At 38.0% G+C, this 25,464-nt stretch overlaps 1 protein-coding gene across 4 annotated transcripts in view; it reads left to right on the top strand.

Annotated features, from left to right (window-relative positions):
* nipbla (NIPBL cohesin loading factor a) overlaps positions 1-25,464 on the top strand; it is a 105,544-nt gene that overhangs the window by 73,304 nt on the left and 6,776 nt on the right. For all 4 annotated transcript variants that reach the window (XM_057831468.1, XM_057831467.1, XM_057831469.1 and 1 more), the window contains exons 27-46: positions 42-128; positions 3,316-3,536; positions 3,621-3,723; positions 5,040-5,138; positions 5,237-5,383; positions 7,907-8,041; positions 8,126-8,278; positions 8,368-8,476; positions 11,597-11,727; positions 11,816-11,956; positions 15,470-15,563; positions 15,649-15,803; positions 16,758-16,848; positions 17,043-17,216; positions 17,294-17,484; positions 17,569-17,676; positions 19,700-19,900; positions 19,982-20,128; positions 22,408-22,769; positions 22,854-23,028. In XM_057831468.1, the coding sequence (XP_057687451.1) occupies positions 42-128; positions 3,316-3,536; positions 3,621-3,723; positions 5,040-5,138; positions 5,237-5,383; positions 7,907-8,041; positions 8,126-8,278; positions 8,368-8,476; positions 11,597-11,727; positions 11,816-11,956; positions 15,470-15,563; positions 15,649-15,803; positions 16,758-16,848; positions 17,043-17,216; positions 17,294-17,484; positions 17,569-17,676; positions 19,700-19,900; positions 19,982-20,128; positions 22,408-22,769; positions 22,854-23,028 (3,024 nt within the window). The remainder of the gene's footprint in view (positions 1-41; positions 129-3,315; positions 3,537-3,620; positions 3,724-5,039; positions 5,139-5,236; positions 5,384-7,906; positions 8,042-8,125; positions 8,279-8,367; positions 8,477-11,596; positions 11,728-11,815; positions 11,957-15,469; positions 15,564-15,648; positions 15,804-16,757; positions 16,849-17,042; positions 17,217-17,293; positions 17,485-17,568; positions 17,677-19,699; positions 19,901-19,981; positions 20,129-22,407; positions 22,770-22,853; positions 23,029-25,464) is intronic.

The following is a 25,464-nucleotide window of genomic DNA, read 5'->3' on the forward strand; positions in this document are numbered from 1 at the left end:
TACTGAGTCGAAAGATAATTCTTTATTTGGCATTTCTGCAGTCTCAGGGTAGTGATGAAACGCAACAGCTGCAAAAGGCTCTACTGGACTATTTGGAGGAGAATGCTGATACAGATGCCTCCCTAGTGGTGAGTTTGAATTAGCACCAAAGCTGGTTTGAAATAATTTTGGGTTAGATTTGGAGTTTCTGGCAACGGTGTCTTAAGATGCAAGTGAGTGTTTTTTGGTATGAACACGCTGGATGGTGCAATTGTATGCAGGAGGCTGGGTTGTGGGGGCACTTACTAGTAGGCCTGTCGCGATAACAAATTTTAGTGTGGGATAATTATTCTCATAAATTATTGCGATATTATTGCCCCCCCCCCAATTTTTTAAAACCAATTTACAATAAAACAGCGAGAATACAGTATATATTAATAGATCAAGTACACCCATTTAAACGCGATAAATATTTACTCCTAAATTCAAAAATACTTTTTAAGAAATCACAACTAAAAACAATAGACCATGCCTCTTAAAAACAACAATATTGATACCGCACAGAAACACAGAATACATAAAATGTGTTTTTTTTTAAAATTGCACTTACTAACTTAAGCATTTAGGCAAATGAAAACTTTTCCCGTCAAAGCTTCTGCAACGGTGTTCCATAGGGATCCAACGATACAGTTAAGTCATGGTTCGGTACGATTTTTGATAGGGGGGTTACGATTTTCGATCCGATTCAATACATTTAATGCTCTGTAAAAAAAAAAAAAAGAACAATTATATTTTTTGTTTTGTTTCGGTTTTTTTTCTTCTTTTTTTCCCTGCTAACGAGCAAAAATTAAATTGCCATCATATAAACATGCATTTTAGTGCATAATATTTATGTGCTTACTTCTTACTGATCTGAAAATATTTAGTATAAAAGTGCTGAGAACAATCTTTACTGTTTGTAAAGTGAGGCAGGGCACACTGTTGATTGCTACAGCTCTCTTAGCAGCTAGGTTTACTACATGAGCAAGACATCCTATTTGTGGTCCGAATCCATCTGTGTCACGTACTGAATTAACAATATTTGCAACATTATCTATAGTCACTGGTATGGATTGATTTGGCCTTCTTAACTTCCATTCAGTCATGACAGTTTAGAATTCATCGATGTAGTATATGGACTGCGTGTCCCATAATCACTCTGGGCTCACGTAGCCAATTGCATGGAACGTAGCACATCTAGTTTGCCATTTCATGATATCTAGTGTGTACGCGCATTAAAAAAGTTAGCAAGCGCCGCTGAAGTCACGTCTGCTCATTACTACACAACACCAGCATATGACAATCGATTTTCATAAACAGGACGAGTTTGAAGCACGGCGCTCTTAATTTCATTCAGCTGTTTGTTGTCAAAGCGAGGTTGTTCGTAGCAGCCAAGTCGGTAACAATGTTTTGTCGGACTTCGTTGTAAATATCCGGTGTTGTGCCGAAAAATAGCCACCCCGCGTGAAATGTCACTCCTGACGGGAGCGCCCACACGTCAACAACACCGGCGCGCCATAGATGGTCCACAGTCACTCCGGAGCACTGACGCGGCCGGTATACGTTGACCAATAGGATATAATGGGAACGATTGGCTCTGGCGCTAGTTTTTGCCGGACCTGGAACGAAGATGCATTTTGCGCAGTTGGTAACAAGGAATCCTAACTTTTAACAGCACGTCTGCCGCGCACGCACGTGCATGCGAGGCGATAAATCGCAGCAGAAAAATTGCCGCCTACATTTTTATTTATCGCGCGATAAATGGAATTATTGGATATTGTGACAGGCTTACTTACTAGCAAACACTCCCTCGAAGATCTTATTTTAGTAGCCAGGCAACCTTGCATTAAAAAGTATTCAAATGTTGTTTAATTCTTTGTATGGGGAACAGTATTTCCATCTTTTGAAGAGACTATGAGAGTGATCTCTGTAAAGTCATCATATAGCCAACTGGTGTGGGTGTTGGGAAAAAAACACCAAATGAGTGGAATTTGCATTAATTTCAGTTAGTGCTGCAACAATTAAACAATTAATCAATCAAAGCTTCGATTCAAATTTTGCTGCTTCGAGTATTCATTTAATTAGAATGGCGGTGTAATGGTTTTGAAAGTGTTTGCATTTAGTTTTATGGATTTGGTTGGAAACACTGCTCTCTAGTGGCGACAGTGAGTATGACAACTCATTTCACATGGCTGAATCCAGCTGCTCCCAGTTAAGACCAACATAAGCTAAGTTTTTGTTGGAGCTAATGTTTTTTTAATGCATTTGTAATTTAGTCTATTTGTATATTTAGACTTTTTTTTTGTGGGAATATGTGTTTGAACCATTTAAATGCATTGTATTAAAAAAATATTTTAAGGCATTTAAGCTAGATGACTTTTGCTTTGTAAGTTAGCCAATTGTTCTTTTGTTGTACTTAGATTCCCCTCTTTTTTTTTTTTAATACCGTTTGAGCCTCAGCTCAGGTTTTTTAATTTTCTATGTTCACAACAACAATTAATCAAAGCTTCGATTCAAATTTTGCTGCTTCGAGTAGTCGTTTAATTAGAATGGAAGTGTAATGGTTTTGAACGTGTTTGCATTTAGTTTTATTGATTTGGTTGGATACACTGCCCTCTAGTGGCAACAGTGAATATGAATATACTGCTCCCTGTTAAGACCAACATAAGGCAAGTTTTTGCTTGAGCTAATGTTTTTTAAATGCATTCGTAATTTTGTTTGTAGGTATATTTAACCGTTTTTTGTGAGAATATGTGAACAATTGTTAAGAGCATTGTAAAACAACATTAGCATTTTATAACATTTAGGCTAGTGGAGTTTTGCTCTGCAAGTTAGCCAATTGCTCTTTTGTTGTACTTAGATCCTTATTTATTTTGTATGTCGTTTGAAGCTAAGCTCAGGTATTTTAATTTATTTTCAAGTGAAGGTGCAATTCTGTATGGTTTGAAGAATCACTCGGGGAATTTTATTTTGTATTCGCATTTAATGCTCTTTTGAAAGTGCAATCTTAGCAAGCCTTTGTTTTACATCTCCCAAAATTTATTCTGCAACTCATTAAATGTTCCTTATCCTATTACTCAATTATTCAAACTAAGTAATTGATAGTTTAATCGACTACTAAAATAATCAATAGCTGCAGCCCTAATTTCAGTAGGAAAATGTCATTTGTGGTGGTTTTTTTATATCTTGAATACACTACTGTGCCCCATGCCACTTTTGATGGAAATACTTTATTCATGCATCACTGATACTTTGCTTGACTTAGTCTGAAAAATGAAGACCGACTCGTTGTGTTAGTTTGCCAGAAAGTTCTACATTGCCCAGTGGTTTCGGGATGCTACGACCGAAGCGGAGAAGTCCATGCGAAATCAGAACCCGAAGGACGACGACTCTTCGGAGGGGCCGCAGCACGCCAAGGAAATGGAGACCACGGGTGAGATCATGCAGCGAGCCGAGAAACGCAAGAAGTTCTTGCGCAACATCATCAAGACCACGCCGGCTCATTTTGCCACATTGAAGTAAGAACCAGTCTCAGTCAGGTTTTTCCCCCCGTCTTTTTGGCTTTTGGCTGGATGCCAGTCTAACCTCAACTTTTTTTTCAGGATGAACTCTGACACTGTGGACTACGAGGACTCCTGTCTAATTGTGCGCTATTTGGCCTCCATGAGGCCGTTTGCACAGAGCTTTGATATTTATTTAACACAGGTAATCATTGAGAACTCTGTGTGTTTTTAGTATGTTAATATTGTATATTGTGTTCAAAAATAGTGAAAATGGTTCATACTGGGCAAAGTTAACTATCATTCGGAATTGTTTGGAGAACCTGGGTGATGTATTAGATTTATAGTAGGGTTGTTCCGATCATGTTTTTTTGCTCCCGATCGTTTTAGTTTGAGTATCTGCCGATCCCGATAGTTCCCGATCCGATTGCTTTTTTTTTTTGCTACCGATTCAATTCCAATCATTCCCGATAAGTTTTCCCGATCATATACATTTTGGCAATGCATTAAGAAAAAAATGAATAAAACTCGGACGAATATATACATTCAACATACAGTACATAAGTACTGTATTTGTTTATTATGACAATAAATCCTCAAGATGCCATTTACATTATTAACATTCTTTCTGTGAGAGGGATCCACGGATAGAAAGACTTGTAATTCTTAAAGGACAAGTGTGATTCAATATTGCCATCTAGTGTATTTGTTGAGCTTTCAGTAAATGATACTGTAGCCATTTAACTGCTCTGCCCAAATGCATGATGGGAAGTGCAACCATGACTGTGCGTAGTGGTACCAATTGACCAATTCTCTGCGTTGGGAAATAACATTGGTGTTAAGAAAAAGATCAATTACTACCTTTGTTTCCCACATTGCTTCCCACGATATTTCTAATCGTAGGGAGAGGGATTGTAAGGCTTTAGCCAATTAAAAAACGGTTCCAAAGGCTGCCAAAATTCACTCCTCATTTTACGCTGCCTTTTAGCTCTATAAATAGGTAAAATGAGGCCATTCCAGATTGAACGCGATAATGGGTGAGTGGGTCATGCAGCGCATGCGTTAATTGCGATAAATATTTTAATGTGATAAAAAAAAATTTTTTTTAATTAATTACCACCGTTAACGGGATAAATTTGATAACCCTACCTTAAGCTTAAACTGAAGACTCTGGATGAGTGTAACATATTATGTCTGTAACGTTAAATACAATTAGAAAATGATTTAATTAGAAAAATATATATATATATTTAAAAAAGGCTTTTTTTTTTGCCGATTCCGATACTTTGAAAATGACGTGATCGGACCCGATCGATCTATTTTTGTATTGAGGGCACTACAACCAAATCCAGCCTTAAGTATCAAGCAAGCGGCCATCAGAAAAAAACTGGTTATTGTACGTTTGCTGTTTTTCGGCTGGTATGATAGACTTCAAAAACCTTTTATCTCCTGGCGGCCTGGCAGGCTGATGAGGATTGGTTTCATTGGAATTTCTTCTTGATTATTTTATTTTCTATCCAGATATTACGAGTCCTCGGTGAAAGTGCCATAGCAGTGAGGACTAAAGCCATGAAGTGTCTGTCCGAGGTTGTGGCAGTGGATCCCAGCATCCTTGCGAGGGTACTTCTTGATGTGCTTGTTGAAGACTTAACTCCAGATTTTAGTGTCCTGCGCCTGTTATGTTGTACACTGACACCACTTTTCCTCCGCCTGTGCAGTCGGACATGCAGCGTGGAGTCCACGGCCGCTTGATGGACAACTCAACAAGTGTCAGAGAAGCAGCTGTGGAGTTGCTTGGCAAGTTTGTCCTTAGCAGACCGCAGCTCACCGAGCAGTACTACGACATGCTTATAGAGAGAATACTGGTAAGTATTCTCACAAACTTTATCAGGGATTTGTGCGGAAGGGTCACCCTAAATGTTGAGTTAATTTAAGATTTTTTAAACTTCAAATGCAGATAAAAAAATGCAAACATTTCTTAAGCACAACAAAAATGTGATGGAATCATTATTTTAGCTGATAATAATTGTTAATTGTATCAACCACACTCGTTCTTCATCTCTACCCAGAATCTGGAAGTGTTACATTGATATTGTTATGCCGGTTGTCATGGAAATCTTTCCCATACCAGGGTTCACCAAGAGTTCAGCTTCAACTGCAGTCATACATTGCCACCTAGTGTTTCAAATCTGCTACACCACCCCACACTATTAAACTCCGTCTTGAGTTCTCTACTGAAGTGTTTTTCCAACCTTTTTTGTGTTACGGCACGTTTTTACATTGGAAAAAGTCTCGCGGCACACCACAAACCAAAAATGTTCCAAAATTACTTTCTTTACAATATATTTAATTATCAAATAATTTCCCAGTATGTTTACTTACTAAGTGTGAAACCTGAGCCTGTGTAGATGAACACAAAGTAGATATCCTTATTCAACAGCTCTGTCTTTCTCTTGGTAACAAGGAAGCTGAACTTTTAACAGTACGTCTGGCGCACATCTGCCGCCACACATGCACGCAAGCCATAAATCGCAGTGGGAAAATTATTGCGTTAATTTTTATTTACCATGCCATAAATGGAATTACTGCATATCGCGACAGGGTTCGCGAATTCGACTCAGAGGCTACGTTTCGATGATAAATTGATTATTGATGCACAACCCCAACCCCCTCAGGTGGTTAGTGCTCCTACCTCACTGTGAGAAGATCCAAAAATCACATATGATGGTGCTTTTAGCTGCTTTTAATGTTTCATACATTAGTTGCAATAATAGTACAAAATCCTCTCAGGCTTGAATAAACTGCTATTTCAGTATCAAGTAGCGTTGTTCCGATCATGTTTTTTTGCTCCCGATCCGATCCCAATCATTTTAGTTTAAGTATCTGCCGATTCCGATATTTCCCCATCCGATTGCTTTTTTTTTTGCTCCCGATTCAATTCCAATCATTCCCGATAATTTTTCCCGATCATATACATTTTGGCAATGCATTAAGAAAAAAATGAATAAAACTCGGATGAATATATACATTCAACATACAGTACATAAGTACTGTATTTGTTTATTATGACAATAAATCGTCAAGATAGCATTTACATTATTAACATTCTTTCTGTGAGAGGGATCCACGGATAGAAAGACTTGTAATTCTTAAAGGATAAATGTGACTTTGTATATTGTGACTAAATATTGCCATCTAGTGTATTTGTTGAGCTTTCAGTAAATGATACTGTAGCCATTTAACTGTTCTGACCAAATGCATGATGGGAAGTGCAACCATGACTGTGCGTCGTGGTACCAATTGACCAATTCTCTGCATTGGGAAATAACATTGGGTGTTAAGAAAAAGATCAATTACTACCTTTCTTCCCCACATTGCTTCCCACGATATTTCTAATCGTAGAGAGAGGAATTCTAAGGCTTTAGCCAATTAAAAAAAGGCTCCAAAGGCTGCCGAAATTCACTCTACTCATTTTACGCTGCCTTTTAGCTCTATATATAGGTAAAATGGCGCCATTACAGATTGAACGCGACAATGCGTGTGTGGGTCGAGCAGTGCATGCGTTAATTGCGTTAATATTGTAACGTGATAAATTTTTTAAAAAATTAATTACCGCCATTAACGGATAAATTTGATAACCCTACCTTAAGCCTAAACTAAAGACTCTGGATGAGTGTAACATATTAAATCTGTAACGTTAAATACAATTAGAAAACGATTTAATTAAAATATATATATATATATATATTAAAAAAAGGCATGTCCGATATTTTTCTGCCGATTCTGATACTTTGAAAATGACGTGATCGGACCCGATCGATCGGCATGATCGGGACATCTCTTGTATCAAGTTAACATTTCAAACCCATAAATGAAATACTGAAGTCCTCATTTTGTACCAACAGAATAAATTGTAACATTTTGCAGAAATATATTATTTTTATCCAACCAAAAAGTGCACACAGGTATAAATGCAATACAAATGCCTCAAAAAGTGTTTTTGCTTTTTAAGTTGTATAAACACGAATATGTAAACATTAATGGGTTTCCCTGAGATACAAGTTACATTTAAATAAATGGAATTTGGATGTTTGTGAAACGTTTTCAAGTCTTCCATGGCCAAATCGTGAATATTGAATAAAAAAAATGAATAAAGAATCTGAAATTTTACACACCTTTAATAACTAGTCAATTAAAAAATGTTGAATTTTTTTTTGTCAGGATGCATATACTTTTTTTTTTTTTTTAATATCACTCAGGATTGCTGTTTTTTTTTTTTTTTTTTTTTTGCCTTTGTTTGTTTTGAAACAAACAGGTGTAGCAACCGTTTTACGAGTTATGAGAACAAAAGTTGATCATTAAAACAACCCTCTGTACTCTTCCTGCAGGACACTGGTATCAGTGTAAGGAAGCGGGTGATCAAGATCCTGCGAGACATCTGTTTGGAGCAGCCCACCTTCAGTAAAATCACAGAGATGTGTGTCAGAATGATTCGCAGGGTCAATGATGAGGAGGGAATCAAGGTATATTCACTTAAGGATTCTGTGTTATTGTGTATTTAAAAGTTAATCTTTGTTCATAACAGTCATCTTTTTTTTTTTTAATAGAAATTGGTGAATGAAACATTTCAGAAGTTATGGTTCACGCCAACGCCGGCCCACGACAAGGAAACCATGACCAGAAAGATCCTCAACATTACAGACGTGGTCGCGGCATGTCGAGACACTGGCTATGACTGGTTTGAACAACTTCTTTCCAATGTAAGTAGCAGCAAGTAGCAGCAAGCTGGCGTGTTACAGAACGACTGTTAAAATTAACCACGCCGCCATGTGGTCCCTTTTGGCATTAGCTTCTCAAATCTGAGGAGGACGCATCATATAAACCTGCCAAAAAGGCCTGCGTCCAACTGGTGGACAATCTGGTGGAGCATATCTTGAAATATGAAGAGTCTCTGGCAGGTTAGTAAACTGTTAAGTACATCATTGGTGCATTGAAGGGTGATCTTTAAAGCAAGAATTGTCCTCTGATCAATAAAATTATGGGACCACACTGTTAGCATCATTAAAGCAACACTAGGTAACTTTTCAGCCTGTACAAAATATTTTCATTACATTTGTGATGATATGTTGACTGACAACTAGTTGAATGACACCTCTTTTATATCTTGAAGGGGGTTTGTATCATTTTCATTAGAGATGTCGATCGGGTCCGATCACGTCATTTTCAAAGTATCGGAATCGGCAAAAAAATATTGGACATGCCTTTTTTTAAATATATATATATTTTTAAATTAAATCTATTTCTAATTGTATTTAACGTTGCAGACATAATGTGTTACACTCTTCCAGTCTTTAAGCTTAAGGTAGGGTTATCAAATTTATCGCGTTAACGGCGAGAATTAATATTTTTTACATTTATCACCTTACAATATTTAACGCAATTAACAAATCCGCTGCACGACCCACTCACGCATTGTCACGTTCAATTTATAATGGCGCCGTTTTACCCATACAGTATATAGAGCTAAAAGGCAGCGTAAAATGAGTAGAGTGAATTTTGGCAGCCTTTGGAGCCTTTTTTTAAATGGCTAAAGCCTTACAATCCCTCTCCCATCAATTAGAATAATCGTGGGAAGCAATGTGGGGAAGAAAGCTAGTAGTTGATCTTTTTTCTTAACACCCTATGACCTATGTTATTTCCCAACGCAGAGAAGATATATCAATTGGTAGCACTATGCACGGGTCATGGTTGCACTTCCCATCATGCATTTACGCAGAAGTTAAATGGCTACAGTATCATTTACTGAAAGCTCAACAAATACACTAGATGGCAATATTTAGTCACAATATACAAAGTCACATTTATCCTTTAAGAATTTCAAGTCCTTCTATCCGTGGATCCCTCTCACAGAAAGAATGTTAATAATGTAAATGCCATCTTGAGGATTTATTGTCATAATAAACAAATACAGTACTTACGTACTGTATGTTGAATGTATATATTTGTCCGAGTTTTATTCATTTTTTTCTTAATGCATTGCTAAAGTGTATATGATCGGGAAAAATTATCGGGAATGATTGGAATTGAATCGGGAGCAAAAAAAAAAAGCAATCGGATCGGGAAATATCGGGATCGGCAGATACTCAAACTAAAACGATCGGGATCGGATCGGGAGCAAAAAAACATGATCGGAACAACCCTAATTTTCACCGCCACAAATTAACTTTGAGGAGGGTGGCAGGGACCCTGCCTCACAAAAAAAAGCTACAAATTTGCTGACTGCTGTACGGCATACACAACTTCCCCATCTCCTCATTCATTTTAAAGACAGAAGTCGATGCTAATGCTTATGCGTGAATTCTGCAAAGATAGCAGAGCAACAGAAACAAAAAAGTGTTGTCTGAGGAGGGAAAAAAAAAAGGGCGACTACCAGGATCACTCGCTGGCGTGACCTCAAACCTCCTCCCTCCCCCGCTAACGAGTTCGGGTGGGTCGGGTTTTTTAGCCACAGTAAGGCTACGTCTACACTAGGACAGATAATTTTTTCCAGGGTATTTTGCCGACTTTTTATACCTGTCCACAGTTACGTTTAAGGTGTGTTGTTTAATCTATCCACAGACGACCCTCATGATTTTACGACACTGTGCGGGTGTGCGTTGTCCCTCATTGGAAATGCAGCGCTGATCCTCATGGGAAACGCAGCCTTCCCTAAGGCAAAACACTACTGCTTTTGTCCACCTGCGTCGCTAAAATCGACTAAAACTGAAAAGTGTTGCTTTAACATCTAAATAACTGACGATACATGTATTGTTTTTCACAACTTAAGCATTTTCTTCCCACATTTTTGTACAGTTGCCAGCCGCTTACTTTAGTAAAAGGTCAAACACACTTTACATATAAGTCTGATTTAAAACCTTACTCTTTCAGATATGGTTAGTGCATGCCAAGCAAGCAGGACTTGGAGCTCACTTGTCTCAAGTGATGCAAGTGTGGTGCAGTTTGCTGTCTAAAATGTTGCTTTGGCACCGTATAAACTGGCCCTAAGTAAATGGAGGTAGCCCCCATGTGTTGTTAATTTCACAGAGGCTTGCAAGCCAGCACAATTGAAAAAGAGTGGCTAATACAAAAATATTTTTAGTGGTAGTATTATTGAGTACACACAGCCAATTCCATTCGCCACCAATCAAAGTGTCTCCCCTAACTCCCGACGTGTCACATGGGGAACTCTGTTCAGAAAGTTCGGTGTACATTAATCGGAGCATTGTAACTGCACCTGGCCGGTGTGACGAAACAAGTACCGTATTTTCCGCACTATAAGGCGCACCAGATTATAAGCTGCACCTTAAATGAATGACATATTTAAAACTTTTTCCATATATAAGGCGCATCGAATAAGCTACAGTAGAGGCTGGGGTTATTTTATGCATCCATTAGACGGTGCTGTGCTAAAGGGAATGTCAACACAACACCAAGGTAAAACATGTAGTGCAACATTTATAACGCATAGTGGAGGTGAACTTTTTCCTTTTCCACGGTCACCATTTTTGTGTTAGATGGGTTATAATTTTTCCACTGTTTTGCAGTGCATGCACTGTATTTGACCAGAGCATGTATAAAGGCCAAAAGCGCCTATTACACAAATGGAAATGAAACACGGTTTTATATATCCCCAGCATGCACCGCGCACTACTTCTTCTTCGGGGGAAAATTGAGTCGGCGGCTGTGTTTGTGTGCACGTGTATGAATGCAAACAAGGCAAGCAAGTAAGATTTTGTATATTATGATGGAGAGTGTTATTTGTGTTTTTTTTATTATAATGGTGCAACTTTGTAATCCTGTTTTTGTTTGCGAATTTGTATAAATCTGTCAAAAAAACAAACGACAACAAAAAAAACTTGCGGCTCAATATTGATTCATATATAAGGCGCACTGTCAGCTTTTGAGAAAATTTGAGGCTTTTAGGTGCGCCTTATAGTGCGGAAAATACGGTACTCTGTCAAATAAGCGAGTGACTATTGAATTTGACCTTCAGACCTCTGGTACTGAATAAATTTAAAAATGGTCTTTTTCTTTGACAGAGAGCAAAGGCGTGAACTCCACCCGTTTAGTGGCCTGCATCACTACATTGTACCTGTTCAGCAAGATTAGGGCACAGCTCATGGTAAAACACGCCATGACTATGCAGCCTTACCTAACCACCAAGTGTAACGTAAGTGGTTTAGTAATCTCAATGCTTTCTCTGCGTATTAGCTCACTTTAAATGTCGTTGATACTAAAGACGTTTCTGTTCTTTGCAGACTGCCAACGACTTTATGGTCATTTGCAATGTAGCGAAGATGTTGGAGCTGGTGGTGCCTCTGATGGAGCACCCCAGTGAGACGTTCCTTGCCACTATTGAAGAGGACCTCATGAAGCTCATCATCAAGTATGGCATGACGGTATGTTAAATAGACATTAAAATGTAGCAAGGCACACAGTTCACATTAGAAAATTGTACCCCGCCTCATATGTAAAGTAAATCACTTTATTTGCTGGTATGTTATTTTGTGATCGACAATTTAGCCATACATGTGCAAACCAAAAAGTATGTGCTGAGTCAATTTGTGCTATAATTACTATGTAACTTTTATGAATATTTTCTAAAGCAAAAGCAGATATATAAAAAAACAAAATTCTTCTTGTGATTTTTAGTTCTATTTCATCAAGGACTACAGAAATCAAACTTTTATTTACAGCTGAGTATAAAAAAAAAGATTGGGGCAATTCTGAGGTAAACAAAGTCTCCACCATTTAATCAATGATCAAAATAGTCAAATCATACGATAATCGATTAGAGGTAGTCCCTGGTTACGACGTACTCGAATTACGCGATTTTGACTTTACAACGCCGGAGTCTCATCCACCACTTATGCCTCCGGTCTTTTTTACCGCACAGTATCTTATATTTTACTTAACTTTATTAACATAACTTGTTCAGTCCTCACTAAAAGTGAAGTTGATCAGCTTTACAGACAGCAAACAAAGCAATTGTGCTTTTTGAAACTTTTTACGTCCTTCACTTTTGACAATTTGCAAAGCCGTAACACACATATGTACATCTGTTCAAAACGACTCGCATTTTAACAGTAAAACACTCGACACAAAACGTCAATCTAGTCTGATCAGTATGTAAATTTAGTAGATTAAATTCACCTAATTTGCCTCACAAAAGTCCGCTACTGTAAATGCTACAAATGCTAACGTATTTACAATTTTTAGCAAATCGCTCACACGCAACTCGACATACTGTAGCTCTAAACTTATTTACAAATGCATACACAAACATAAATTAGCTGAAGCAACTTAAAGCCTTATGTGGGCCAAACCAGAGTGCAGCTATCCTTTATCCATGTGAGACGTCTGTATGGAAGCATTATTGAACGGCAGTCCAGTCAGACCCAACGTTGCCACCAGAGGGTAGTGTATCCTCCACTATTAAACAAAATGCAATACTTTTGGACTTTTTTGGATAGTTATTTTAAAGTTTTAAAGGGTTGATTCCAAATTATGCGGAAGTTCTGGTCACATTGCCGGCGTAGGAACGGAACTTTTTCGTAACCAGGGGCTTACCTGTAGTTGATTCGTCAGTTAATGCAGGCATGAAAATCACTCACCTTTCGGCGAAATTCGCAGTTTTAAATTTAAAAAGGGTGACATTTGTGAATTGTGTAGATCCGAGGAGAACATTTTGATTGGGGGGGGGGGCGTAATTCCATCTAACCAACTACTTTTTATTGAAGTTGCTAAGCCTGTCGCGATTTCCAATGAGTCCATTTGTCGCAAGGTACATAAAAATGAGGGCGATAATTTTCACGGCTGCGTTTTCTCACCGTTTGCGTGCGTGCGTGCGTGCGTGTAGATAACATATGACACTCCTGTTCATTTCACAGATGTTTATTGGTAATAAACACGTCATAGAATTACAGTTCAGACATACAAAATTAAGAAACATGTATATTAAACACTGTAAACGTTAGCATTGCTACATTAATGGGGAAAAAAAAGACAACCTACTTTAGCCTCCTATAAAACATTGTCAGTCTTTTCTTAAACGCGAACTTGCGGTTAAAAGGTGACACTTCAAACATTAAAAATCGCTGGTTAAGAGCATTTGCAAACGAAAAAATGAAAAGAAAAAAAAAAATCAGAGTTACACCACAAGCAATGACGAAAAGTGCTTTTTTGCAGAGTGTGAAGCTGTTTGCGGTTTAGCGAATGTACTTCCGGTGAACATTTCAAAAATAAAAACACATCAAATTTATATAAATAACGATTTCTGGAGTTAATCCCACATACTCCAGAATTAATACTATAATATGTAAATATTATAATGCTACATAATTCAGATTCTGCACTAAGAATAGATTTAAATTGACACCCTTTTCTGGAAAATATGATTGGCAATGACTATTATAATTATAACAATACTATTACATGTAGTAGTATACTATAATAATAGATTTTTTTTTTTTTTTTTTTTTTTTAAGAATTGTTTTGAATCATGTTGGAAAGGCGTAGTCAGTGTTCGGTATCTGTTTACATTCCATTCTTTTGCTCTAGTAAATCAACATTTGACCCCATTGTTTATGTGTGATTAATAATTGTTATATACTTGTTTATTTGTACTTTAATAATGAATTTATGTGTTCCAAAATGTTTTTGTGACTTAACAAGCGTCAACAAAAAATTAATTGCTAAACTAGTTAAAAAAATATTATTATCATGTTTTTATTAGGGCTGTCAAACGATTAAAATTTTTAATTGAGTTAATTACAGCTTAAAAATTAATTAATCGTAATTAATCGCAATTAATCGCAATTCAAACTATAGATAAAATATGCCATATTTTTCTGTGAATTATATATATATTCTGTAAAATAAATTGTTGGAACGAAAAGATAAGACACAAGATGGACTGTAGTGGGCATTTCACTCTACTGTCATTTAAATCTGTCTATGCTGTCCTCACTCCGAAGCGTCTACTTTTTCCAAAGCTAGACAGCTAGTGAACGACGCCTTAATAATTAGAGTTCTTCCTTTTTCATCTGATTTATTAATAAAATGGCCTCAAACCATTGTCCTCTTTAGACCGTCGTAAAACTACAACAACAAAAAAGTACATAAGCATTGCATTAGCAAGAACGTTAGCTTAGCACGCTATACAGGTTAACTAAACATAAACAAAAAGCGTCTCATACAAAAAATATAACATTTCGCTTAATAACATAATAAGTACATTCTTTACAACAACCATGCTTACGGACAAATCTTGTCCAAGGATCATATAAGCACAACAGAGACGTCGTGCAGCCATATTGAACTGGCAAGAAAAAATAAACCATGTCGCAATGCGAACACAAGAGTTCGCTGTTAGACAGCACAAAAAGAAAGCCTTGCTGTAAAACTTACCAAAAGGCAGAATACTGTCGGAGCGGGACATGTGCGTTAATTGCGTCAAATATTTTAACGTGATTAATTTTAAAAATTAATTACCGCGCGTTAACGCGTTAATTTTGACAGCCCTAGTTTTTATTAGTTGACTAATCGTAAAAATAGTCTGTTGACTGATTGGGAAAAAAATAAGTCGTTTGGGACAGCCCTACAGGACCATATTTCCTCCACACCCTTCTCAACTTTTTAACCCCTGACCCGTTTTCATGCGTGATTAATGGTAGCGGAGCTATAACAATGATAACTATGTTGTTGAATTTATTTATTTTTAATATTCTATACATATAATTTACACTAACACAACATTAAATTTGGAACACAATTTAGGCTAACGCATTGGTGTGTCTTAGACCACCATACCATTTCCTCACATAGCCCCTTTGAAAAATTTAATTGGCCACCCTACTCTATAAATTGTGTACTAGAAATGTGATTTAATGACACGTTCCACTTTACTTTAGGTGGTCCAGCACTGTGTCAGCTGTCTCGGCGCTGTTGTCAACAAAGTGACTCACAACTACAAGTTTGTCTGGGCATGCTTCAATAAATTCTATTGTGAGATGAATCTCTCTCATTGTCTTGTTTCCAATTTAATGGACTTCTGAGCTCACCGTGGCTACTTTGACCTTTTTACCTGCAGGTGCACTTAATAAGCTAAAGGCCCAGCATCAGGAGGATCCAAACAGCACGACGTTGATAGCAAACAAGCCTATCTTGCTGCGAGCACTGTTCACCGTGGGTGCCCTTGGTCGACACTTTGATTTTGACCTAGAAGAATTCAAAGGCTCAACCAAGGTGGTATTCTATTTGTATCGTGGTTTTTAAATGGACGGATTAGTTGTGGTGAGGTGTGACGCGCTCTCTGGACAAGGGTGCTGCGACTCGCCCAAGAGGGTGCTTTCACACTAGCACTGTTTGATCCTTTTTAAACAGACCACAGTTCTTTTTCTCATATAGTCCGCTTCCTCAGTCTGCTTTAATCGCACCCTGCGCTGGTGAATGCAAGCGGAGCAGCGTGCGCTTATAGCAGTGGCCGAGACAGGCGGAGCCTCTCGGGTCGGCCGTTTCGTGAGTCTCGCTCTTCTGGAAGTGGCGACAATTTGATTGTCCGAAAAGTCACGAAAGTGAAAGTGTGACTTGGGGTAGCACGCTTTTCCGTTTCATTGTTTAATTTTTATATACTCCAGTTCGCTCGGCATCGAGACGGGAAGTGCGGACCCGCCGTTGACCAAGCTGCGACTTAATTGGCACTTTAGTTGCCTCTCAAAAAAGACATAAGCATTTTTTCACAAGAAGACAATAGTTCCCTGTCCTTAACTTGTCTGTAACATAACCCAAGCGTAAAGAATTATTCAAAGTATCGCGTGACACCGTGTGCTGCTAAAATCCAATTATTGTGTAGGTAGTGATTTTTCTCCCACTGTACTTTAAAGGGGTTTCTCTTGCTTCTTCAAATATCCCCCAAACCTGCAACTTGGGTTTATTGAAGCAACTAAATAGTCCAGAGGTGTGAATGTTTGTTTGTCCCTATGTGCCTTTTTTTGCCGGTACTGATGTGAAAAGGGTCTTAAACTGTATTCAATATGGTCTTAAAACAGTCCTTAAAAGTTTTTAATTTGTCCTGTTGAAACTCGCAGAGACCCTGTCAATATACTTGTCCATATTGTATCAGTCTGAATTTGAATCACTAATGTTTTTCAGTTTTGACATAAACAACATTGTAAACCTTGATCTTTTGGTGGTGTACAGATCATTATCAAGGAAAAGGTTCTGGAGCTTCTACTATATTTCACCAAGCATGAGGACGAGAAAGTCAAGACGAAAGCTATTATCGGGTTAGGTAAGTGGAAAATCTTGTAAGATTTAGCTTGACACGCCACACAGCAGGTCCTTAAAAAGTATGGAAATCCATGTAATTAAGGTCTTATATTGTTGTAAATTTGCTGTAAAGTTGTACATACTTAGTATGAGACAATACAAGGCCTTTGAATGTGTTTTATTTTTCAAAACTTGTCAACATCATCTATCATTCAGGCTTTCTCGTCATCATGCATCCCAGCCAAATGTTCATGCCAGAAGTGAAATCCTTGTACAATGGCATCTTGGCTGACAGTGCCTCGTCCATCAACCTCAAAATCCAGATCCTCAAAAACCTCCAGACGTACCTGCAAGAAGAAGACACGAGAATGCAAGAAGCAGACCGGGAATGTACGGTTCATGACTAAATGAATGTTTGCTACATCAATGCTCAATTGTTTGATGAGAGGAAAATAATACCTTTGCAGGGAAAAAGCTTTCCAAACAGGAGGATCTGAAAGAAATGGGGGACATTTCCTCAGGGATGAGCAGCTCTATTATGCAGCTTTACCTGAAGCAGGTGCTGGAGGCCTTCTTCCACACGCAGTCCAGTGTGCGGCACTTTGCGCTCAATGTCATTGCGCTCACTCTGAACCAGGGCCTCATTCATCCGGTGCAGGTAGGCGGTACATTACAGTGTGAACCCGCTGCCATGCAAATATTTAGATATTGAATTGAAAATCACAATTTTTTTTTGCCTCAGTGCGTGCCTTACCTAATTGCCATGGGAACCGACCCGGAGCCCAGCATGAGGAACAAAGCTGATCAGCAACTGGTGGAGATAGACAAGAAATACACAGGATTCATCCATGTATGTTGGCAACTGTAATTCCTCTGTATTTGTTGTCCTCAGTTGAAATAGCAGGTTTTGTGCCTTTGTACAATTGCTCAAATTAACCTTCACAGACACGGTATGCATTGTCTTTGTAAAAATCCTTCCCAAGCATTAGCCATTAATAGAGGACTAAGATGTATACTGGGACTGCACGATACCCCCCCCCCCCCCCAACAAAAAAAAAATCTGTCAATTATTGCGATTGCAATTTAATTTTCGACTTTTAAATTTCATACTTTGAAATGCATATAGCAAGGATTCTGAAATGAAAGATGAATGAAATGAAAGAAGAACTTTTACAACAGACAAATGAAAAAAATAATGCTAAAACGACACTGAAATGCACAATACTGACAGAAAGATGTCAACAAACACAAAGCACGCCTTATGGCCGGCCCCTGACGAGTGACAAGTGAATGAAATAAAATAAATACATTTTAAATGATAGAAAAAAATGAAATAAATATTGAAATTTATTAATATATGTATATATTGGAATAAATAAATGTTGAAATAAAAATAATTGAATACATAAAAAAAAAAAAAAAAAAAAAAGAAATAATCAAGATAAATTAGGGCTGTCAAAATTATCGCGTTAACGTGCGTTAATTAATTTTTCAATTAATCACGTTAAAATATTTGACGCAATTAACGCACATGTCCCGCTCAGACAGTATTCTGCCTTTTGGTAAGTTTTACAGCAAGGCTTTTTGTGCTGTCAAACAGCGAACTCTTGTGGTCGCTTTGCGACATGGTTTATTGTTTTCTTGCCAGTTCAGTATGGCTGCACGACGTCTCGGGCTGACGCCTACGTTGTAATGTTGTGCTTATATGATCCTTGGACAAGATTTGTCCGTAAGTATGGTTGTTGTAAAGAATGTACATTTTATGTTAGTAAGCGAAATGTTCTATTTTTTGTATGAGACGCTTTTTGTTTATGTTTAGTGAACCTGTATAGCGTGCTAAGCTAACGTTGTTGCTAATGCAATGCTTGTGTACTTTTTTTTTGCAGTTTTACGTCGGTCTAAAGAGGACAATGGTTTGAGGCCATTTTATTAATAAATCAGATGAAAAAGGAAGAACTCTAATTATTAAGGCGTCGTTCACTAGCTGTCTAGCTTTGGAAAAAGTAGACGCTTCGGAGTGAGGACAGCATAGACAGATTTAAATGACAGTAGAGTGAAATGCCCACTACAGTCCATCTTGTGTCTTATCTTTTCGTTCCAACAATTTATTTTACAGAATATATATATAATTTACAGAAAAATATGGCATATTTTATAGATGGTTTGAATTGCGATTAATTGCGATTAATTACGATTAATTAATTTTTAAGCTGTAATTAACTCGATTAAAAAATTTTAATCGTTTGACAGCCCTAATATAAATTGAAATAAATAAATACAAACTGAAATAAAATTGAAATAAAATAAAATTAAATAAAAAAGAAAAACGTTGAAATAAAAAAATATATTTTGGAATAAATACATTTTGAAATAAAATGGAAATGTTGAAATAAATAAAAATAATTGAATAAAAAAAATTGAAATAATAAATTTGAAATAAATAAACAAACAAATAAATTTGAAATGAATAAAAATTAAATCATAAAAAAAATTGAAATAAACATTGAAATAAATAAATATATTTAGGAATAAATAAATGGAAAAAATAAATAAAAATGAATAAATATGAATGGAAATAAATACAAACTGAAATGAATACATTAAAATTTAAATATTAAAATAAATATTGAAATAGAAGCATTTTAATGACACAGTTAATAATGTATTTTATTGTGTATAATTTTTGCACTCTGGTCCTCCATAGATTTTATATATCTCTGCAACTCTGAGGATGAAGTTGTCATGAAAACAGATTATTATTTTGCTAAAGTAATGTTGGTAGATGCAAAAAAGAGAAGAGGATAGACCTAAATACCTGGTATGTAGAAAGCCCATTGATTCATTTTCATTTTCCCTGACTAAATCCTATGCAGATGAAAGCAGTTGCTGGGATGAAGATGTCATTTAACCTGCAGCAGTCAATCGAGATGTCTCGGAGGACTATCATACGAGGCTTCAGACAAGACGAAACCCACTCGGCTCTCTGCTCGCATCTCTTCTCCATGATCCGCACCAACCGGCAACACCGGAGGGCATTTCTCATCTCTCTACTAAATCTCTTTGATGACAGCGCCGTGAGTCTTTGCAGCATCCAAGCTTAAACCAAGCAATGTGAGCTTTTTTAAAAGTCAGACAATCTCTTTTCCAATGTGCAGAGAACGGAGGTGAACATGTTGCTGTTCATAGCGGACAACCTGGCCTGCTTCCCGTACCAAAGCCAGGAAGAACCTCTCTTCATCATGCACCATATAGACATCTGCCTGTCAGTTTCTGGAAGCAACCTTCTTCAAAACTTTACAGAGGTAAGCAGACGTTAAATATGCTGGAACTCGCGCCAAGCATTTTCTAGGAAAACAACTCCAATTGCCAGCCAATTTTGAGAACCAGACTGTTTTACAATTATACAAAAATAAAATATTCACTTGCTTGACACTCCCCTATCGTTAAAGCCGAGCACAATCTCCCGCTCGCGCCCATATGCTTAGTGATGCGTGCAATAAAACGCAGAATAACAGTGCTCACAAAACACATTCAGTCAAGCTGGATACAGAAGACCATTACTCTCATGGAATCACATTTTTAAAAATGTGAGTTTTTGGCTCTCGGTTACAAAGTTCCAGACTTCTTACATAAGGGATTGGTTCAACTTTGAAAGATCCATGGTACTTTGGGGAAACTACGTATTTTGCATGTTTTCCCACTTGGAAATGATGGGTGGGTTTGAAATTTTTATGGTTGGTGCTTGTCCACTGTGAGTGACAATCTAAAAAAATATAATTCCCCAAAATCTTTCAATACATTGGGGCAAATAAGTATTTAGTCAACCACTAATTGTGCAAGTTCTCCCACTTGAAAATATTAGAGAGGCCTGTAATTGTCAACATGGGTAAATCTCAACCATTATAGACAGAATGTGGAAAAAACCCAGAAAATCACATTTTTTGATTTTTGAAGAATTTATTTGCAAATCATGGTGGAAAATAAGTATTTGGTCAATACCAAAAGTTCTTTGTTATGTACCCTTTGTTGTCAGTAACGGAGGCAAAACGTTTTCTGTAACTCTTCACAGGCTTTTCACACTCTGTTGCTGGTATTTTGGCCCATTCCTCCATGCAGATCTCCTCTAGAGCAGTGATGTTTTGGGGCTGTTGTTGGGCAACACAGACTTTCAACTCCCTCCACAGATTTTCTATGGGGTTGAGATCTGGAGACTGGCTAGACCACTCCAGCACCTTGAAATGCTTCTTACGAAGCCACTCCTTTGTTGCCCTGGCTGTGTGTTTGGGATCATTGTAATGCTGAAAGACCCAGCCACGTCTCATCTTCAATGCCATTGCTGATGGAAGATTTTCACTCAAAATCTCTCTATACATGGCCCAATTCATTCTTTCCTTTACACAGATCAGTCGTCCTGGTCCCTTTGCAGAAAAACAGCCCCAAAGCATGATTTTTCCACCCCCATGCTTCTCAGTGGGTATGGTGTTTTTCGGATGCAATTCAGTATTCTTTCTCCTCCAAACGAAAACAACCTGTGTTTCTGCCAAAAAATTCTATTTTGGTTTCATCTGACCATAACACATTCTCCCAGTCCTCTTCTGGATCATCCAAATGCTCTCTAGCGAACCGAAGACGGGCCTAGACGTGCACTGGCTTCAGCAGGGGTACACATCTGGCAGTGCAGGATTTGAGTCCCTGGCGGCGCATTGTGTTACTGATAGTAGCCTTTGTTACTGTGGTCGCAGCTCTCTGTAGGTCATTCACTAGGTCCCCCCGTGTGGTTCTGGGATTTTTGCTCACCGTTCTTGTTATAATTTTGATACCACAGGGTGAGATCTTGCATTGAGCCTCCGATCAGGGGAGATTATCAATGGTCTTGTATGTCTTCCATTTTCTAATAATTGCTCCCACAGTTGATTTCTTTACACCAAGCGGCGTTTTACCTATTGCAGATTTAGTCTTCCCAGCCTGGTGCAGGTCTACAGTTTTGTCTCTGGTGTCCTTCGACAGCTCTTTGGTCTTGGCCATAGTGGAGTTTGGAGTGTGACTGACTGAGGTTGTGGACAGGTGTCATTTATACCGATAATGAGCTAAAACAGGTGCCATTAATACAGGTAACGGGTGGAGCCTCGCTAGACCTCGTTAGAAGAAGTTAGACCTCTTTGAAAGCCAGAAATCTTCCTTGTTTGTAGGTGACCAAATACTTATTTTCCACTCTAATTTGGAAATAGTCTTTAAAAATCAAACAATGTGATTTTTTTTTTTTTTTCCACATTCTGTCTCTCATGGTTGAGGTTTACCCATGTTGACAATTACAGGCCTCTCTAATTTTTTCAAGTAGGAGAACTTGCACAATTGGTGGTTGTCTAAATACTTATTTGCCCCACTGTTTTTGCAGCAGTATATTACAAATAAATTGTTAAATAATCATACACTGTGATTTCTGGATTTTTTTTAGATTGTCTCTCACAGTGGATAAGCACCTACCATGAAAATTTCAAATTCTTATTTCCCTCACTGTATTAACACAACTAGTAATGAATGAATAGTTATGTGGTGGTCATGGGTTTCTTTCTCTGCTCAGCTTCTATTAAAAGAGCCGAGGCGGAAAGAGAAGAAGGTGAAGGAGTGGAAGAGCAGGTCAGACGGGGAGGATGATGAAGAAAAAATGAACTGTGAGTCCCCCGGGAGCGTCGAGGAACGAAATAGCGAAGATGACGAGGTGGTACGGCAGCCTAAAAAGACAAGAAAACCAGTGGACGATTCCGAAAGCTCAGAGTCTGATTCTGATCTCGACGATTTAAGCGTGGATGATACGGACAGGGTTATGAAACGTCTTCCAGACAATCCCGCTAGCCTTTTGGACTTTGCCAACTCTGTTCAAGGCATATTGTTGCTGCTGGTGCTCAAACAGCATCTGAAGAACCAATACGGATTTTCAGACGGGTATGGAACATGAAACCTGCTTGGGTTCTAATATTGCATCTGCTCCGTTTGTAACCTGTTTTGTGTTTTTTGCTTTTCCCACAGCAAAATTCAAAAGTACTCACCGACCGAGTCGGCCAAGGTATACGATAAGGCGGTGAACCGAAAAATCAACGTTTACTTCAACCCCCGGCAAACCCTTGACTTTATCTCCAACAACATGGCACGCGCCACAGTAACGGAAGATGTCAAGAGGCGGATAGTCAAACAGTATCTTGATGTAAGTGAGGAAGGACATCATTTTAATGAAAATGTACTTGGAGGCCTTCAACTTTTAGCCAGCAGATCATAATTGGAGCAAGCTACTACTATGTAGATCAGGGGGACCCATTATGTCGATCGCTACGTTAGTGTGGGTAGCTCGTGGCATCAAAAAAAAATATATATATATTTTTTTGTACACATGTTCATATGTAGTTAATTATGTTACGTCAGGAACTTTTTTTTTTTACTATGCAGATTTGTTCTCTATGGTGGTCAATTGGATAAAAAGTCAACTTGCCGTTAAGGAAAATTGAATAAAAAAATTGAGAAATTCACTATGGCTAGGTTCAGACCGCAGGTCTTAATGTACGAACCTGATTTTTTCGTGTTTTTTTCGACTCAAGTGAGGCATTAACTTGACAGTCTGAATGTGACAAGTCACATAGAAGTGGACCATTTCAAATCCGATCTGGGTCACTTTCGTATATGGTTTAAATCCGATCTGGGCTGCATTTTTCTTGCCTGGTACACCAGACTCACCGCTGTTCCAGCTATTGAGTCTGGCCACCATTCAGCGGATACAATTTCCAGGGCGGAGCAAGCCACAGCAAACAGACAGCGGAGTGGACCAATCAGCGACGGGCAGACGTGACGTTAGTAAAATGACGAGGGCAGGACGAGGGACTTGCGCGCGGAAGTAAACATACGAAGAGAGCGGAGTTTATTCAACATGGCTAGCGCGAGACAGACTGTTGTCAGTGACTCGTGTCGATGTGTTTTTGGTCATTTAAAACTGATTTTACCGTGGATTGGAACATATTCTAGGCTCTCCTGTTCACCATTTGTGTTGGTGTGGAGACGACTTTCGACGCGCAAGAGTGACGTTGCTCGTTAAGAACACGTCACGCAAATAAACGAATCTGATTTGTCGATTGATTTTGTACCTGCTCGAGAGGCCGTTAATGAGCTGGTTCCCAGACTTTTCTCTCAGTGTTTGAAAAATACAGGGAGAACAGTCTGGCCGTGCCAGGCAAGCATTTTTCCAGAATGTGGCGGCGGTCAGAACTGTCAAGTCTCCTAAATCGGAATTCATGCAGCAATTACGTCAGCAAAGAGCGAGAGCAGCACGTGAGATGGCAGCGATGTAGCTGTTCATTAGCTTTAGCGCCAGGGTTGAGAATTGTTTGAAATTGAACAATTCCACGTTTCGATTCCGGTTCCAAACGATTCTCGATTCTGATCCTTTTCAGAGGCAGGGTAAAAAAAAGTTTATATTACCGTATTGGCCCGAATATAAGACGGCCCTGATTATAAGACGACCCCCTCTTTTTCAAGACTCAAGTTTGAAAAAAGACTTTTTGAACACCAAATTAATTTTTATACAGAAAATAATTACAGTACATCTGAAACAAATGATTATAGCAATACATTTGAGAGAGAAAGCATGTTATTTTGCCTCACTCAAATCTTAATATCTGAACATTTAAATATGTAAACTAAAGTGCAATCACATTCGTAAATTAATGGCTTCTGGTCTTTGAATGTAAATAAATCTATCTATTGTGATAAAACAACAAAATTGCAATAACTGCATTAACCATTAAAAGTGAAGTCCGACTGTAACTATAGTCTTGAAACAAATCTGAATAAGGAAAAACATTGCAATAAAATAATGCAAACTGGTTAAACTTGAGAGTAGCTGAGATCGGTCATGACAGAACATCGCTTCAATGATATCTGGCGCCATCTAGCGTCGTGAATGGGTATAATGTCTAGACCCCGAATATAAGACGACCCATACTTTTTCAGTCTTATTTCAATGCAAAAAAACACCATCTTATCTTCGGGCCAATACGGTAATGTCTTAACTTTTCGATTATTATTATTATTTTTTTAATTATATGAACTTCTCACAGGGCTATTTTTTATTTATATATAAACATCAGTCTTTGAACTGGAATGTGATGAAGTTTCTTTCCACAGGAGTGCACTTTCACAAAGATGTTTATTTTTCAAAAGCTCATGGAGAAAACATTTGTCCACATTCTTTTGCCATTCATGTACCTTAGCTGGGAGCTACGAAGAAACATTAGTATAAATTCTGTTATTGATTATAATTTGATGCTGTTGATTTCAACGGAAGCGGCAACACGCTACGTAAAGTACATAGCTGCTTATGTGGGCTATATAGACTGAGAAGTCTCCTGCTTTAAAATGGCGGCTGTTTACGAACGACAGCGAGTCTGTCATTTCGCATCTAGTTCTATATATATGTGATATCTACTGTAGCCCGATGTAATAATTAGAGATCGGGATGCCGATCGATCGGGTCCGATCACGTCATTGTCAAAGTATCGGAATCGGCAAAAAAATATCGGACATGCCTTTTTTTATATATATATATTTTTTAATTAAATCGTTTTATAATTGTATTTAATGTTACAGACAAAAT

Source organism: Corythoichthys intestinalis, chromosome 3 (assembly GCF_030265065.1).
Source record: "Corythoichthys intestinalis isolate RoL2023-P3 chromosome 3, ASM3026506v1, whole genome shotgun sequence".
Classification (NCBI taxonomy): domain Eukaryota; kingdom Metazoa; phylum Chordata; class Actinopteri; order Syngnathiformes; family Syngnathidae; genus Corythoichthys; species Corythoichthys intestinalis.